This window comes from Pteropus medius, unplaced genomic scaffold, assembly GCF_902729225.1.
Source record: "Pteropus medius unplaced genomic scaffold, Ma_sr-lr_union100, whole genome shotgun sequence".
NCBI lineage: Eukaryota > Metazoa > Chordata > Mammalia > Chiroptera > Pteropodidae > Pteropus > Pteropus medius.
This window is the reverse complement of record NW_024341893.1, coordinates 375,210-392,185: the sequence shown is the minus strand read 5'-3', so window position 1 is coordinate 392,185 and position 16,976 is coordinate 375,210. Positions and strand designations below refer to the sequence as shown.

The following is a 16,976-nucleotide window of genomic DNA, read 5'->3' as shown; positions in this document are numbered from 1 at the left end:
CCGCCTCTGGGCTCCAGGCTCAGGCCGAGGGGCGGGGCCAAGTGGGACTCGCCTCCAGCCAGGGAGAACGGGATGGGCGGGACAGGAGTCAGTTCGCCTCCTCCAGCCGCCCAGCCCCTCCGCCCGCAGCTTAGATTGGGAGGCGTGACGGGATCTAGCAGACTAGGAAGGTGGACCCAGTGCCCCGCCTCCGCGTTCTAACCCCCAGGGCGGTGCGGGGCGAGAGCAGGCCACGCCCATCAGCCTCTCCTAGCTCGCGACTCCTCTCCCACGGCCTCGAGGCGAATCTGGGACTCACACACACTGGGACTCACATGCCCCAGGGCCTCTAGGGGAGAAAGTGAAGGGAGGACAGTGTGGGCGTGTGGGTTTGATACTGTGTGACTGCATGTCTATGTGTCCATGTGGCCCTGTGTGAACTTGTGTACCCGTGTGACCCAAGGGAGAGCATGATTGCGGGTGACACCATGTGGCATCCTCTGTAACACCGTGTTACAGTGTGAGGCTGACACCACGTGTGGCAAGCACTGATGCTGTTTTTGTGTGACCTTCTGCTGACACTCTGGGCGATGCTGTGTCAGTCTGTGATATTGTATACATCCACGACTCTGGGGGACATGGTGTGAGTGTGGGACATATGTGAGATTTGTTATATGAGAGTATGTGACTTTGGCGTGATACTGCACTGTGTCATGTAAGGATGTGTGACACTGTGACTCTATTCGTGCGTGTGGCTGTTACTATTTTTGTTGTTTATGACCTCCTGTGACTGTGTGATGTATGCGTGATAGTGCAGGATGTGTGTGACCCATGTGAGTGTGTGACTGGTGTGACAAGTTTGAGTGTGCAAAAAGTACGTGACATTGATGGTGAAGCTGTGTGATGTATGAGTATATGACACACTTTGTGACCCCCAGGGAGTGGGCGACAGTGTATGACATGTGCTTGCGTGTGACATCGCATGGGTGGTGGTGGTGGCACTACTTCAGTGTGTCACAGTGCGTGACGCTATCGGGCACTGAGCCAGCGTGGGACCCTGTGTGCGCGTGTGACTATTTGAATGCTTGATCCTGTGTGACCCCATATGAGGGGGTGACACTGCGTGAGTGTGTGAATGTAGATTAATGTTTGTGACACTGTATGTGACCCCGTGTCTGTGACAGCGTGGGAGTGTATGACCCTGTGAGAGTGTATGACGGTGTGACGCTACCTCTGGTCGCTGCAAGTGCACCTATGTATCGCAGGCGGTGGCTGGGTGTGTGACCGCGCGTGGGCCCGCGCTGCAGGAGGCCGAGGCGGCACGGGACGCGGGCGGGAAGGGGTCCCGGGGGCGCGCGAGCACCGCGGCCGCGCGAGCGGGGGAGGCGCGGCGGCGGCGGCGACGGCGGCGGCGCATGCGGATCTGGCGGAACAGCGGGGCCGAGCGGAGCCGGGCCGCGCCGGGCCGGGCCGCGGACGCCTACAGGGAAGGCAGTCGGGCGCCGCGAGCAGCGGGGACGGCGGCACCGGCGGCCGTGGGCCCAGGTGAGCAGCGTGGGGGCGGAGAGCCCCTCCCTGCAGCATCTCCCCACCTGCCCGAGCATCCCTACCCAGTGCGCTATGGTCGTGGTCTGAGCCCCCCGGGTCTCCCCGGCTGGGAGAAGGCAAAGGGGCGCGGGCAGAACGAGCTTCCACCCCCCACCCAGTGCTGCCTCCGCGCCATGGGTGGGTCTTCCACCCAGGCCTGTCCTTCCCAGGCCCCCTCCTTGGGAACGGTGACTAGACTGCAGGGAGAGAGAGGTGCGGCCTCGGAAGGGTTAAAGCATCCATTCCCACCCCAGCCTGGCACTGGCCAGCCTTTGCTGGGGCCGGAGGACGCTCCTTTCCACCCTCCACTCTCCACCCTCCACCCTCCACCTCCACCCTCCACCCTCCACCCTCCACCTCCACCTCCACCTCCACCCTCCACCGCCTTCTCCCTTCCTTCTCCATTCAATCATGCAATGGCCAGGCCTGACCGAGACTCGCTAAGTGCTAAGCGCCTCGCCATCCCCAAGTGTCCTCCGTTGAAGAAACAGTGTGTTCACCATTTAACAAGGAGGGAAACTGAGGCACAGAGAAGCCAAGTTAAAGATACTGGTTAAAGATACAGCAAAAATAAAGCAGGACTTGAACTTCTTTCTGTCTGACCCCAGCACAGGCACTTTGATTTGCTCAGATATGTGATCAGAGGATGAATACTAGCAAGGACCATGTATCGAGGGCTTGCATGTGCTAGTTACCATGTCCCCTGATCATTAACTAATTTCGTCTTCACATACCCCTAGGAAATGGGTACTATTATCCTTACCGTTTTACAGATGAGCAAAGTGAGGCCCAGGGAGGGGAAATGACTTGGCCAAGGTCATACAGGTGGTAAGTAGCTATGTGCCCACTTATAGCTTTCCATGGAAGAAGGGAAGAATAACAACAGATTTTGGAGTGTCCACCCAAAGAGACAACTCCATCACACAGGGTGGAGAAGAAGTATCTGCTGTCTCCCACCCCCTTGAATTTCATATTTACAATCTGGCGGCATTTTAGAACATGGCTCTGGAGTCAGACAATATGTCGGTTAGCTATTGCCATAATAATGATGCCTAAGAAACCACCCCCAAACTCAGTATCTCAAAATACTTAAGCATTTATGTAGCCATTGAGTCTGAGCTCAGTGACTTAGGCTGGGCTCATCTGGACTTATTCACATGTTGGGATGGGGAGGGGATGTTGGCCGTCAGCTGCTCTAGTTGGCCTTGACTGGAACAACTGGGGCCTTGGACCTGGCCTAGCCAAGCAGTGTTCTTCTCATGGCCACTGTCAAACACAAGCAAAGATACGAAAGGTCTCTTGAGTCCTAGGCTCAGAACTCGCCAGCACGTCCACCAAATTCTGTTCATCAGAGGCATGTCCCCTCACCCTACTCTCCCGCCTTCCCCTCACCCCACTTCCATCACCACAGTAGAACACCGAAGAGTCATATGACAAAGGGTGTGGCTATAAGGATGAAGATCGGGCCATTAATGCAATCATTTGGTCTCACCACTTGCCTTTGAATCTTGGCTATTCACTAGCTGTGCAACCTTGGGCAACTGTATTAACCCCTTTGTGCCTCAGTTTCCTCTTCTGTATACTAGGCCTAATAATAGCCTATTTTTAGAGAGTTAAATTTGTGAGAATTAGATAATATACATAAAGTACTGAACACAGTGCAAGTGCTCAACAAGTGTCGTTATTACTGCATCGTAGAGTTCTACTGATAACAGCGTTAACATTCTATCAGCAATGACAGTGACCGTTGGCCCAGCCCCTACCCTGTGCCAGGCGATGATCCAGGCACTTTACCACAGCCCTATGAAGTGGTCAGATGAACATTATTGTCATTATTATGATGTCCACTTTAAAAACATGGAAACTGAAGACAGAGAGGGGACAGGACTCACAGCTAGTCGCTGTTACAGGTGAGACCTCTGAGCTCAGGCCCTGTTTCCAGCCCTAACCTGCCTTTGTCCATTCCCAGGCCTCACCTTCCCCGATGGCGCAGGTACCAGGGGAAGTGGACAACATGGAGGGCCTGCCGGCCCCTAACAACAACAACCCTACGGCCCGCTGGGAGAGCCCAGATCGGGGCTGGGAGCGGGAGCAACCCGTGGCTTCCACCGCGGCCGCCTCGCTCTTTGAGTGCTCCCGGATCAAGGCCTTGGCAGGTACCTGGAGGAGGGCTGGGGTGGAAGGAGGCGAGAGGGGGAAGGGAGGGGGGTGCTGGGGTGGCAGCTGGCTGTGTACCTCAATACCTGAGGACCGTGATGGCTCAGAGGATGGGAAGACTGTAACAGATGCTTAGAACTTGAATCTTTAGACCAGCACCGTCCAATACGACTTCCCATGATGATAGAAAAATGTTCTGTATCTGTGATGTCCAGTATACTAACCACTAGTGCTTGTGGCTATGAACGCTGGAAGTGTGGCCAGTGCTACCTGGGGGACTGAATTTGTATTTTTATTTAGTTTTAATTCATTTTAATTTAAATAGCCACATGTGGCCTGTCGCTGCCTTATGGAGTACCTTAAAGATGTGTACAGTCCCAGAAACATGGGATTCTGTAAGCACATGTCCTTAGAATTCTGAAATGCTGAAATGCCGAATTTTAGGTCCTTAGAATGTCAGATTTGGAGATTCTTTGAATGTGAGATCTTTAGAAACAGAGACTCTTGTAAACAGAACTTTATAATCACAGACCTTAGAAATTTTGATCAACGGCTCCCAGGATCTGAGATCCTTAAAACGTAAACTCTCATATAATAGATCCTTAGGGCCTTATAATCCTAACCCTTTAAAATGTCAGATTAGAAACGTGAATCCTGAGAACTTTGAGATAGAATAACCAAAACATCCCACTTTAGCATTGAAACTCTCGGTCTTGGGACAACTGGGGGGTTGGTCACCCGCTTTGATGTTTTAGAACAAGATAAGCAAAGACCAGAGAGCTACAGAGTTATAGAACCTTAGATCTTTGGAATTGTAGACCCTTGAATCTTAGGACTGTGTATTCATGGAGCTTTAAAATCTCAGAAGAGTTTAATCATCAGCATTAAAACGTTAGCAAAAACCCTCCAGCGACATGTAACTTTATAATCATAAGCCTTGAAAACATTAGCCTTTTAGCACCTTTGACCTTTGGGATGGTAATATCTCAGAAACATGGAGTGTTATACATATAATATATATACTCTTATAATCAGGAAATTTTGAAATCCTAAAGTCAAAATCGGTTTCCTCAGAATCTCAGAATTTTAGCAACTCAGCATTTGACGAACATAGAATCTTCAATACCAACCAAGATTTTTGGAACTTTGTAATGAAAAGATGTTGAGCAGGGTATCAAGCTCAAGGGCCTCTAGGGAAGCAGGCGACATAAATGAGTGGGTGGACTGCGGGCTCTCGTCAACTGGAGAATAATGCCCTGGACACCAGCTCTCACCATGGGGAAATGCAGGCCCCAAGTTGCTAGCTCTGATATTTAACTGCAATTTCCCAATTTAAAAAAATCTCTACGTGCCACAAAGTATGAACTAGATCCAACCCATGGATTGCCAGCTTCCTCTGATTTAGAAGCCTAGAGTGATATAAACACACTCATGGAAACTTAAAGTCATACCTTTAGACTCTTGGAAGCTTAAAAACTTGGGAACATACCAACTTCAAATTCCAGAATTTATTATTTCATCCACAAAATATTTATTTAGTGCTTGCTCTGTGCCTAGCCTCTGCTGGACAATATGAAAGACATAATGGTGACTGAGCCAGCCCCGGTCCTGCCCCCACAGGGCTCCTAGTCAGAGTTAGATCCAGATCCAGCCAGACTGTGATCACCCAGAGGGATCAGGGCCAGGATGAGGGAAGCACTGGCAGAGGGCTGTGATGAGGGACTCTGGGGACTGTGGGAGCCCAGAGGTGCCTGATTTTATCTGGAGAGTCAAGGGGTACTTCCTGGAAGAGGCAATGCTTAAGCGAGGCCTAAAGCAGCAGTCCTCAACCTTTTGGGCAGCAGGAACCAGTGCTCCTATGAGAATCTAATGCCTGATGATCCAAGGTGGAGCTGAGGCAGTGATGCTAGCACTAGGGAGTGGCTGCAAATACAGATGAAGCTTCGCTCGCTTGCCTGCCACTCACCTCCTGTTGTGCGGCCCGGTTCCTAACAGGCCACGGACCTGTACTAGTCCTCGGCCTGGAGGTTGGGGACCCCTGGCTTGAAGGATGAAGAGGAATGAACCCTGGGGTGGAGAGTGGAAAGGGATTTTCCAGGCAGAGGGAACAGCATATGTAAAACCTTCAGAAGTTGAGAGTGACTTGAGTGAGGAGGGTACAGGTGGTGAGTGAGTGATGATGGGCCAGGAGCCTGTGAGGGCTTCATCAGGAACGGCTGTGAAGGAGGTGAGGACATCAGGGAGCTATGGTAAGATTTCAAGCAGAGGTGGGAGGACACTTCAAATCTTAAGATCACTGTTTCACAGAACATCTGACAGCATCTAGTCTAGAGATTTATAGAGATCCCCTTTAAGAAAAAAATTTTCTCGTACGTTCCCTGTGTCTACTTAGATTGTTATAACTTGTTTCTCAAATGCACACAAACGTACAATTCTGTTTATATCTCTTATGGCTACAATTCACACATAATATCGGACTCCAGACCCAAATCACAAAACCAGTAACATTCAACTTAACAATTATTTGGGATGCTGCTAGTCTGTGAAACCATGCTGCTGCTCAAAATGCTAATATGTCCTAGACTGCTAGGGTGTATTTCCTTTTGCATCCCTTTGCCTGCTTCTCTCGTGGTTTTTCTCTATTTAAAATGAGGCCAAACCTTTGAGCAGAATCCTCTGTAACATGCTTTCTCATGAAGACATTTAAAAAATTTGTCTGAACCTCTTGGTCAGGGAGTCCCTTAATCATGTTCCACAGTTCGTGACTTGCTGTCATCATCATCTGTGTGAGGCCCATCTCCTCTTTATCTATTTGTTTATTCTCTTTTATCTCTGTATCTCACACCAATGCCTTCTTCCTTATGGGCAACCATTCTGATAGTTTTAATGTGAATCTTTGCAAAATGCGCATTTTGCAAAATGCATTTCTAATTAGTGCGAACACAGACATATATTTTAACTCTTTATTAAGTTATTACGCGCACTCAGAAAAGCAGATATATCATGAGCATCCAGTCCCACAAATGAGCACACCCCTGCAACCAGCCCTCGGATAAGGAAACAGAATAGCCCCAGACAGCCCTAGATAAGCACCCTCCAGCCACCTATCACCATATCCCAAGAATAAACATTGTCCTCACTTCTAAGAGCGCCCGTTCATTTGCTAGTGTTTGAACTCCATGTAAATGGAACCTTTTGTGTCTGGCTTCATTCACTTGACACTCTGCTTATGAGATTCAGCCATGTCTGCCTGTACTTAGTCGTTCCTTATTGCTGTAGAATATTTCACGGTATGAACACACCATAGCTTTTCCAATCACCTGTTGATGAGCATTTGGGTTGCTTCTAAGTTAGGGTTATCACAAACTAAGTTATTGCAAACTAGAAATTACTAGTATTACAGACTATTACAAACAAAACTATACAAGCTATTGCTGCTCTAAACTTTCTAGTTCATGTTTGTGGTGGGCATAAGCACTCATTTGTGGTTGGCTTAGACCCACCCCCGAGTGACATTGTTGGGTCATAGGGTAGCTTGACCCTACTTAAGTAGAAACTGCCATTTGTAGCATTTTGTGAGTATATGAGTAACTCAGTTGATGTTCATCCAACCCTCGCTATGGTCGTTCTTTTTAATTTTAGCCATTCTGGAGAGTGTGCATTCTACTGTGGCTTTAATTTGCATTTTCCTGATGACTGATAACAATTAATGATATGGAGCACTTCTTCATAGGTTTATTGTCTATTCGGATATCCTGTGAAGTGCCCATTCAAGTCTTTGCCTATTTTCCTGCTTTTTTTGATGGCTTTTCAAGAGTCCTTGTATATTCTGGGTACAAGTCCTTTGTCAGATATATGTGTTGTGAATACTTTTCTCCCACGGTGTAGCTTTCAATTCTATTAATGGTGCCTTTTGATGAATGGGATTTCTTAATTTAAATGTAATCTAATTTGATAATTATTTAATTATTTCTCGTGTGGCTAACATTTTGCGTCTTGTTTAAGAAGTCTTGCCTGCTTCAAGGTCATGGAGATATTCTTGGATGTTTTCTTCTAAAAGCCTTGCTGTATTCTTTTACATTTAGCTTTGTAAGCTGAATGATATTTATTATATTTATTATTTCGTGCAGTTTGGGTTGGGGTCCTTTTTATCCCCCTCATGGATTCCAGTTGACTCCGTTCCATGTACTGAAAAGACTTTTTCCCTCTTGAACTGCAATGTCACTTTGTCATAAATCTGTGTGCAGGTATTGCTAACTGATGCCAGTTTTGTCTAATTCTAGATGGCATTGTTTGCATGATTTTCTCACTCAGCACGATGCCTTAAGACTCATCCACGTGGCTTTGCGTACATCTAATCTGTTGCTTCTCCTTGCTGCATGGAGTCTGTGGTGTGAACTCACCACATTTGACCATTCCCTTCCCAGTGAAGTCTCCAACCCTGAACCTGCCCCAGCTCCCATCCCCAAATCAGACTGCATTGAACACCCTCCTACATGCTCCTTGTGAGCCAGTGTGAAAAAGGTTTTGGGGACATGTAGCCAGGGGATGTGTCGTGGGGGTGGGTACTAATTTCATTTGACTTGGATTGTTTTCAGAATGGTTATCCCAGTCCATAACTCACCATAAGTACCAGCAGGCATCAAGGTTATGATATCCCTATATTTCTACCAATACTTGGTTTTCTCCAGCTTCCTAACTTTTCCCAGACTAATGTTCAAACATATCATATTAAGTCTCTCTCTATCCTTTCACCTTAACCAGTAATAGATAAAAGAATAGTTCTTCCTCTGCTCTATGAAAGTCTCAATGTATTAAAGATATGAATAAAGTCATATTCTAAAGAAATTGATTTCGCTTGTGATCGGTGATGACCACAGTGGAGAAGAATATATAAATGGTAAAATAACTCAATATGAGCACATGGCAGAGGTAGGACAATTGTCGTTTGGCTCGGAATCTTCACAGCCCAAAGACTTCTGTGCCAGCTAGCGTCCCAGCAGGAAGCAGATGGTCCCCTCGAAGGGGTAAAATGCAGGTAAAATGCAGGAGCGTTTAATGAAGGGACTATTTACGGATGTGTGAGCAGGGCTATGGGAACCTACAAGGGCAGCGGAGACCCCCAGGGGCAGGGCAGGAAGTGGCAAGAGGGGAGAGAGGCCTCCCCAGCAGGAGCCGGAGATTCAGGCGCTGCCTGAAGCTGGTCAGGCTGGTCATTTCGTCTCTCCTCTCAACTCCTGCTGTCCAAACTTAACCGGAAGTCTGAGGTCTTTGAGGGCTGGGGATCCTTTCATACAGTACACACCAGCTGGCCTGCCTGGGCCCAGAGCGAGTGCGGAAGAGGGGTGAGTGGTACTGTGATGGCAAATGGAAGATGCCACACACAGTAGCCAAACACACTCACCGACACAGTGAACATTCAATGTCATCTTAGTTCAAAAGTGGCACTCTGGGACATATTTGATTTCACCCCCACTGTGTTTTACAAAAATATAAATCAGTTGCCAACATTTAAAAATAGGGAGATTCTGTCTTTTAAAACAATCCAGATTTTTGGCTCCTCGTGGAATGTCATATGATATGGCAGTACCGGGCCACCATTCCTTCAAGGCGCCAGTCACAGGGGCCATGTGGGAGCTGCCCCCTTTATGGAGGGCCTAGTTATCTCAATTTCAGAGTCTGCCTTGCCCCTGTGGGCATTTCAGTTCTAGACCCAACTCCATGCTAACAAGATTGTAATCACAACAACCAAACTCCCACTGCATAATCCGTTATGAAGCCGCTATTCAGATGGTCCAGGATGTGTTTCTATTAATTTTCTTTGGGTACCATCGAAATGAGGAGACGAAATGAAAAATATTCTCCCAGATCCCTGTCCTCCAAACATGAGTTCCCGAACACCCAGGGTCCCCCAGGACCCATCAAAGAAACCGAGATCTAGTCTGAACCCCTCACTTAACAAAAGGGAATATGGAGGTCCAAAGAGGAGGGACGACCTGTAGAAGTCACACAGCCAGTCATCACAGAGGCAGGTCTGAACCCAGTCATCTTCATTCTGGCACCGTACTGGGGATGCGCTGAAGTGCCGCTTTGGCTATACAGTATTGGCCAAACCTGCTATAGGCACAGGCATCGGAAGGCAGAATAATCACATACCCAATTCGCCATCTTCTGTGTCATTACCTCCTCGTGTGTGATCCTAAGAGTGTGATGACTAAATCACTTAGTAAAGAAACGTGAGTAATAGCTGTACAGGAGAAGCTGCTGGGACAGATACCAAATACAGTCGCTTAAAGGAGATAGAAGCTTATTTCTCCCTCCCGATAAGCCCTAGGTGTGTTTCTATTAATTTTCTTTGGGTACCATTGAAATGAAGAGGTTGGCAAATGGTTGGCAGGGAGGCTCCAAGCAGTCAGTGAGGATTTCAGGTCTTTCTTCCATCTTGTCCTCTGTGGACCTTGGTGTTTGACCTTGTGGGGGTTGAGGAAAGAGGGAGGGAGGCCAGGTCGCAGTTTCCTTTTCCGGTAAAGCTTTAAATTATGCAATAATTCTAGATCTACAGAAAGTTGCAGATAGTAAGATGACAAAAAGACAAATAACCCAATTAAAAAACAAGCAAAGAGCTTCCACAGATATTTCTCCAAAGAAGAAATACGATTGGCCAATAAGCAATGTAAAAAGATGCTCGACATCATTAATCGTCAGGGAAATGCTTGCGATCTCACTTCACACCCACTGGGATGACCATCATAAAAAATAAAAAAAATAAAACCCAACTGTAATAAATGGTGGTGAGGATGTGGGGAAATTGGAACCTTCCATATTGCTGGTGCAAATGTAAAATGGTGCAGCCGCTTTGGAAAACAGTTTGGCAGGTCCTCAAAAGGTTAAACATAGAGTCACCATATGACCCAGTCATTCCACTCCCAGGTGTAGACTCAAGATAATTAAAAACCTGTATCCACAGAAAAACTTGACCTGAATGTTCAAAGCAGCATTATTCATAATTGCCCCAAAGTGGAAACAACCCAAATGTACCTCAACTGATGAATGGATAAGTGAAATGTAGACTATCCACACAATGGACTATTACTTAGTCATCAAAAGGAATAAAGTACTGATACAGGCTACAACATGGATGAACCTTGAACACATTACGCTAAGTGAAAGAAGCCAGACACACAAAAGGCTATATATTGTGTGATTCCATTTATATGAAATGTCCAGAATAGAGAAATCCACAGAGACAGAAAATAGGTTATTGGTTGCCTCAGGCTGACAGCAGAGAGAGTGTGAATTGACTGCTAATGGGTACAGGGTCTCTTCTTGGGTGGCTGAAAATCTTCTGATATTAGATAGCGATGATGATTGCACAACTCCATAAATATACTAAAAACCATCCAATTTACACTTTAAAAGGATGAATTTTGTAGTATGTGAATTATAGCTCATACTAAAGCTGTTATTTAACAAAAAGATCGTGAGAGCGCTCCCAAACTATTTCTTTTTTTGTAAGCAAACGAGGCAAGTCACACACGTCTTCCACTCCCTTCTCACTGGCAGCATCGGCTGAGTGTAAACAAATCAGGAGGCTTTGCTAAAATTAAATGATAAAGTTTGATTCAAGGGTCTTGAGGTTTGCAAATCCTGAAGCACTACTGGGTAACACCCAGAGTGTTTCAAAGAAAAAAATTGAGAGTTCTCAAGAAGAAGCAGGTCTGCATTCTCAGCCTCTGGATGGGTCCGAGATGGTCTCTTCCAGATGTGGGGTGGTATGGATAATGGATGTCAGGTTAGTCTGGACATGTGAATATTCTTTCCTAAGTTCTTCAATGTGTTAGCTATAGGATTTATATATCTCTCCAGGCATTGATGCACAACTGAAAAGCTCAAAAATTAAAAAGGGCTAGTTAAGGTAAAATAAAATCGATTCCTCGTGTTTCAGCCCATTCCTCTTTAAGTAATTTTGTTAGCTTGGCTATGGTGACTCCATTTTGTTTCTTCATTCATTCCTCAGTGGTCACATGACTACTCCTCACCCTAGGGATATGGGACATGCAGTGTCTAGCTGGCAGTCCAACTGCTGGGGGCTGGCGTGGGGCAGGGGCCAGGAGCATTCAGTCTAGCATAGTCCTTCCTCTTGATCCCCCACATCCCATCAGTTGCCAAGTCTTACTTTTTCATCTCCAAATAACTCTCCAATATGCCCTCTTCTCTCATCCCCACACCTCTGCCCTCCTCCAGTCTCGTCCTGAATCCTTTCGCCAATCTTCTCCCTGGTCTCCTGGCTGTGGAGATCTCTCTGATCCACCCTCCCCACAGCAGCCAGAGATATTTTTGAAACACAGCTGTCATCCTGCCTCTCCCCGCCATCCCTCCATGGCTCCCTAGCATATTACCTGTGCCTCACCAGCAAATCGAGCTCTGTGTCAGAAAGACTCTGCCCGTATTCAGAGCCTAGAGCAGTGCGGGGCACATAGTAAGGGCTCAAATATTTATTGAATGAATGAACAGAGCGAACCTGGGTAGGAAACAGGGAAGGCTTATTATGGAAGTGCTATCTCAGGAAAACTTTAGGAGACTAAAGTGGGCGGTGGGGGCTGGGGTGAAGATGGAAGGGGCAGTTCCTGGGGAAGGCGGGGGCTTATCAGATCCTGTCCTTCAGATGAGCGGGAGGCTGTGCAGAAGAAAACCTTCACCAAGTGGGTGAACTCGCACCTCGCCCGCGTTGGCTGCCACATCGGGGACCTCTATGCCGACCTCCGGGATGGCTTTGTGCTCACGCGGCTCCTGGAAGTGCTGTCCGGGGAGCAGTTGGTGAGGGGGCCCGGAGTGCTGGGAGAAGGGAGTTGGTCCTGGGGTCTCGGGCTGGGCTAGGGTAAGGGCCGGGCTAGTGGATGGGTGGAGTGTCCTAGAAGATGCGGGCGGGTGGGTAGGAGGCCTTCATTCGGGTGGGGCAGGGCTACCTTTGGGGGATGGGGTGCTTGGTTGGCTTGAGGAGCCTGGGGGCGGAGCTTGGAACAGGGATTCTGTTGCAGGTGAGGACATGGTTGAGGGGGGGCACTCTGCGCTTAGGTGGGGTTCCGTTGGCAGGGGTGCGGCTATGGGAGAAGGGAGGAGCTTTATTAGAAGGAAAGGGCCTGGGTAGTGTACTAGCACGGGACAATGGTTCAGAGATCCAACGGAAGGGGCGGGACTATAGCTACAGGCAGAGGGCGGGGTTCACAGTAAGAAGTGTGGTTATCAGGTCGGAGGTGGATCTTCCGTGGAGAGGGTAGAGATAGGAACTTGAATAAGCCACGAAGAGAACTGGGTCTTGAAAAAGTCTGGCTATGGGAAGGGGAGGTCTTCTTTAGGATTGGGTCCTGGGTCTTTGATAATACCGAAGGGGCGCGGCCCGGGCTTAGACGTCCAGGAGGCGTGGCTATGGGGCTTATTTGGAGGGCGTGGGGCCTAGGACACTGCTTTAGGTCAAGTCATCCATCTCCCAATGCCCCCACCGCCCTAGCCAAGGCCCACGCGCGGTCGCATGAGAATCCATTCGCTGGAAAACGTGGATAAGGCGCTGCAGTTCCTGAAGGAGCAGCGTGTGCACCTGGAGAACGTGGGCTCCCATGACATCGTGGATGGGAACCACCGGCTGACCCTGGGGCTGGTCTGGACCATCATCCTGCGCTTCCAGGTGATCCCCACGTAACCCCCGCCCCCCGCAGTGGAGTCTTAGGAGGGCGTCCCACACCCACTCACCCATTCATCCATTCATTCATTCACTCCAAAAATATTCTTACATATGCCAGGAACCCTGTTCCAGGTGGTGGGGATGAAAATGATAAAAGTAATAATCGTTATCACCACCATCCCTATGACCATCATTTATATATGTTTTACTCTGTTCCAATAAATTAATTAGGTACTATTTATTACTCCATTTTACCACTGAGGAAACTGAAGCCCAGAGAGGTGAAATAGTATGCTCAAGGTCACACAGCTGGGCTATGGAGTTGGAATTCGAATCCAGACAATCTTGCTCCAGTTCAGAAACAAAATAGGCAAATTTTCTGCCTTTATGGACAATAAACAAACCCATAAGTACATAAACACTGGATGTATGGGGGCAAGGACCAGCTCTAGGCAGAGAAGTAAAAAGAACTATGCAGAAGAGATTATGATGAATCAGTAAAAGGGATATATAATAGTAGGTTGATGGCACTGAGATTTTGGATGGGGTGACCAGCAAAGGGCTCTCTGAGAAGCCGATGGCTGAATAACATATGAAGATGAAGGGAGAAACCATTCCAGGCAGGGGACACAGATTCGAAGGCCCTGAGGTGGGAATGAGCCTGGCATGTTGGAAGTACAACAAGACCGATATGGCTAGAGGAGGCGAGGGGAGGATGGAAAGCGTGAGGTCAGAGGGCTTGGCAGGGCCTAGGGGATCCCTGATTAGCAGTTTGGATTTTATTTTGTCTGAGATGTGGAGGGATTGGAGAGTTTTCTCAAGGGGGCTCAATCAGATTTAGAAGGATCCCCCTGGATTGGGGGTGGTTGCCAAAATTAGAGACTGGAAGCATAAAGTGAATGACAGGTAGGAAAGATGCTCAGGAGGGGAGTAGACATTCCATAGGAGAAGGGGAGGGACTGGGAGGTATCCAGGCCAAGGCCCGAGGCTCTGGCCTGGGGACCGGGGGACAGTAGGGCCGGCTTGAGACAGGGCCAGGGAGGAAGAGAGGTTTGGAAGAGACACTGAAGTTATTTTGAGAAGCGGTGGTCAGAAGCGTCCTGGGACATTAAGAGGAGGCATTTAGGAATCCACTGGATCCTGGGGCTGGAGCTCAGGAGAGGGGTGGAGGCTGGAGACAGGTATGGGCATTGTAGTACGGAATCAGGGAATAAGATATGGGGCTGGGGGTGGTGGCTGCTGGCTGGAGCCTTGCACCGGGGGCTGGTACCTTCCGGGAACCTAGTTCTCTCCCTTGCGCCCAAATGCCAAACTCAGCTCTTGAGTCCAGGACCCAACTCTCAAACACTCAAACACCCGCCTGAGTCTCTCTAAGCTGCTCTAGATTCTGGGTCATTCAGAACTTTATTGACCACCTACTACGTGCGATAACACATAGTAGAAGCAAAACAGACAAATATCCTGTGGTCCTGGAACTATTACAAGTTAGAGAGTGTATTAGTCTAGTAGGGCTACTGTAACAAAATGCCACAGACTGGGTGGCTTAAACAACAGAAGTCTATTTTCTAACAGTTTTAGAAGCTGTATTTCAAGGTCAAGTTGCTGGCAAGTTTGGTCTCTCCCAAGGCCTCTTTCCTTGGTTTGCCAGCAGCCTCCCTCTCTCTGCATCCTCACAAGACCTTTTCTCTCTGTGCGTTCGTCCCTAGGGTCTTTTCCTCTTTATATAAAGACACCATTCATATTGGATTAGGGCCCCACCCTTATGACCTCATTTAACCTTAAATACCTCCTTAAAAACCCTATCCCTAAATAGTCACATTTGGGGTTAGGGCTTCAACATACGAATGGGGGGGGCACAAGTCAGTCCATAACAGGGGAGACAGTGAACTAGATGAATAAATAAAATGTATAAGTATTGATAAATGCTAAGGAGAGAATAAGGCAGGGAAGGGGGGTGTGAAATTTGGGTGTACACACTAAGATTTAAAATCAAGCGGTTGGTCAAGTCCTCGCTAAGACGGTGACGTGTAAGGCTGGGCCTCAAGGAGAGGTGGAGCCTTGTGGGGACCTGAGAGAAGGCAGAAGGAACAGCCGGTGCAAAGGACCCGGGATGAGAGGACACTGGTGAGTTAATGAAGAGGACAGAGGTCTCTGGAGCAGAGTGAGCGTTGGAAGATGAGGTCAGGGACACAACGAGAAGAGATCGTGAGGATTTTTACTTTCACCCAGAGTGAGCTGGAGCCACAGAGGGACTGGAGGATAAGAAGCCCGTGATCTGATTTGGATGTTCCCAGGTCCCTCTCTCGGCCATGTGGAGAACAGACTGTGGGGGGCAGGGGGACAGGGAGACCAGTGTGGAGGCCACTGCACTAGCCTAGGTGGGAGACGATGGTGGCTGGGATTAGAGGTGTCCCAGAAGCCAAGAATGGAGGCTTCCCTGAAAACTGGGACCCTAATTCACCACTGCCTCTCCCCTGCCATTGTGGATGTCCTAGCCCCCTCCAGAACCCATCCTTACACTCCTGAACCCCACCCCCAGCTTGAAGCTGCCCCTCCCATCACCTCTGTCTCTTACTACTTTCCCAGCCTCAAGTCCTCCAGGCCCAGCAGCCATGTTTTGTATCCTCACAGATTCAAGTCATCAAAATTGAGACTGAGGACAACAGAGAGACACGTTCTGCCAAGGATGCATTGCTCTTGTGGTGTCAGATGAAGACAGCTGGGTAATCACCCAACCTCCCTCCCCTTACCCCTTAACCTCAGGAGTTCTTTTGGGGACAAGAGGACAAGGGACAGCTCAAATCTTCCTCAGTGTCCAAAGTTACATCTGAAACTAATAACTTGGTAAATGAAACACATCCATTCTTCTGACCTTGACCAAGAAACTTGTAGAACAATCCGGAAGGCCAGGTTCAAATTTAGAACTTGGATTCCTCACAGATCAATGTTGAAAAGTGGTATACTGTCCCCAGCCAGCTCCCTTCTCTCTCTCCCAATCATTCTGCACCTCCAGAGGCCTCATGTGCACCTGTGTGGATCCTGCAGCTCTAGGTTCCAGCCACGCCCCCCTAACAGCCATCTGTAGCCTGGGAGGGCACACGCCAGGGCTCGGGCAGCTTGTGTGAGAAATTCAGGGTCCTGAGTGCCTTCAGTGGCATTGAGAATGGGGGTGCACAGACACTGCTGGGCATGTCCCCTAGACCCTCGACTCTGCCCTGCGGGAAGGGCTATGGCCTGAAACTCAAGTGCCCTCTAGAGAGCAGCCCCTGGGAGGAAGAAGGGAGACTGAGCATTCTCTCTCATCCTCCCGGGGCCGTCTGTCTGTCTTGCAATGCTGTTTGTCTCTGTGTCAGTCGTTACCTCTCGGTCTGCTTTTCCTTGTTCTTATCTCTCTCTCTCTCCCTCCCTCCCTTCTCTCCCCATCCTTTCTTTCCCCATCTCTGTATCTTGCTCTCTCTCTCTATCCCTCCTTTCCTCTTCCTTTTTTCCTTCCCTCCCTTGTTCCCTCTGCCTCTCTTTTTTGCTCCTCTCCTGTCTCTCTTTCTCTTTCTCTGTCTCTGTCTCCGTCTCCATC

At 48.5% G+C, this 16,976-nt stretch overlaps 1 protein-coding gene across 1 annotated transcript in view; it reads left to right on the top strand.

Annotated features, from left to right (window-relative positions):
* Positions 1-3,530: 3,530 nt before the first annotated feature.
* SPTBN4 (spectrin beta, non-erythrocytic 4) overlaps positions 3,531-16,976 on the top strand; it is a 65,534-nt gene continuing 52,088 nt past the window's right edge. Inside the window, exons 1-5 of the mRNA XM_039855161.1 lie at positions 3,531-3,722; positions 12,389-12,540; positions 13,232-13,405; positions 16,034-16,125; positions 16,416-16,483. Of these exons, the coding sequence (XP_039711095.1) occupies positions 3,551-3,722; positions 12,389-12,540; positions 13,232-13,405; positions 16,034-16,125; positions 16,416-16,483 (658 nt within the window). The 5' untranslated portion in view covers positions 3,531-3,550. The remainder of the gene's footprint in view (positions 3,723-12,388; positions 12,541-13,231; positions 13,406-16,033; positions 16,126-16,415; positions 16,484-16,976) is intronic.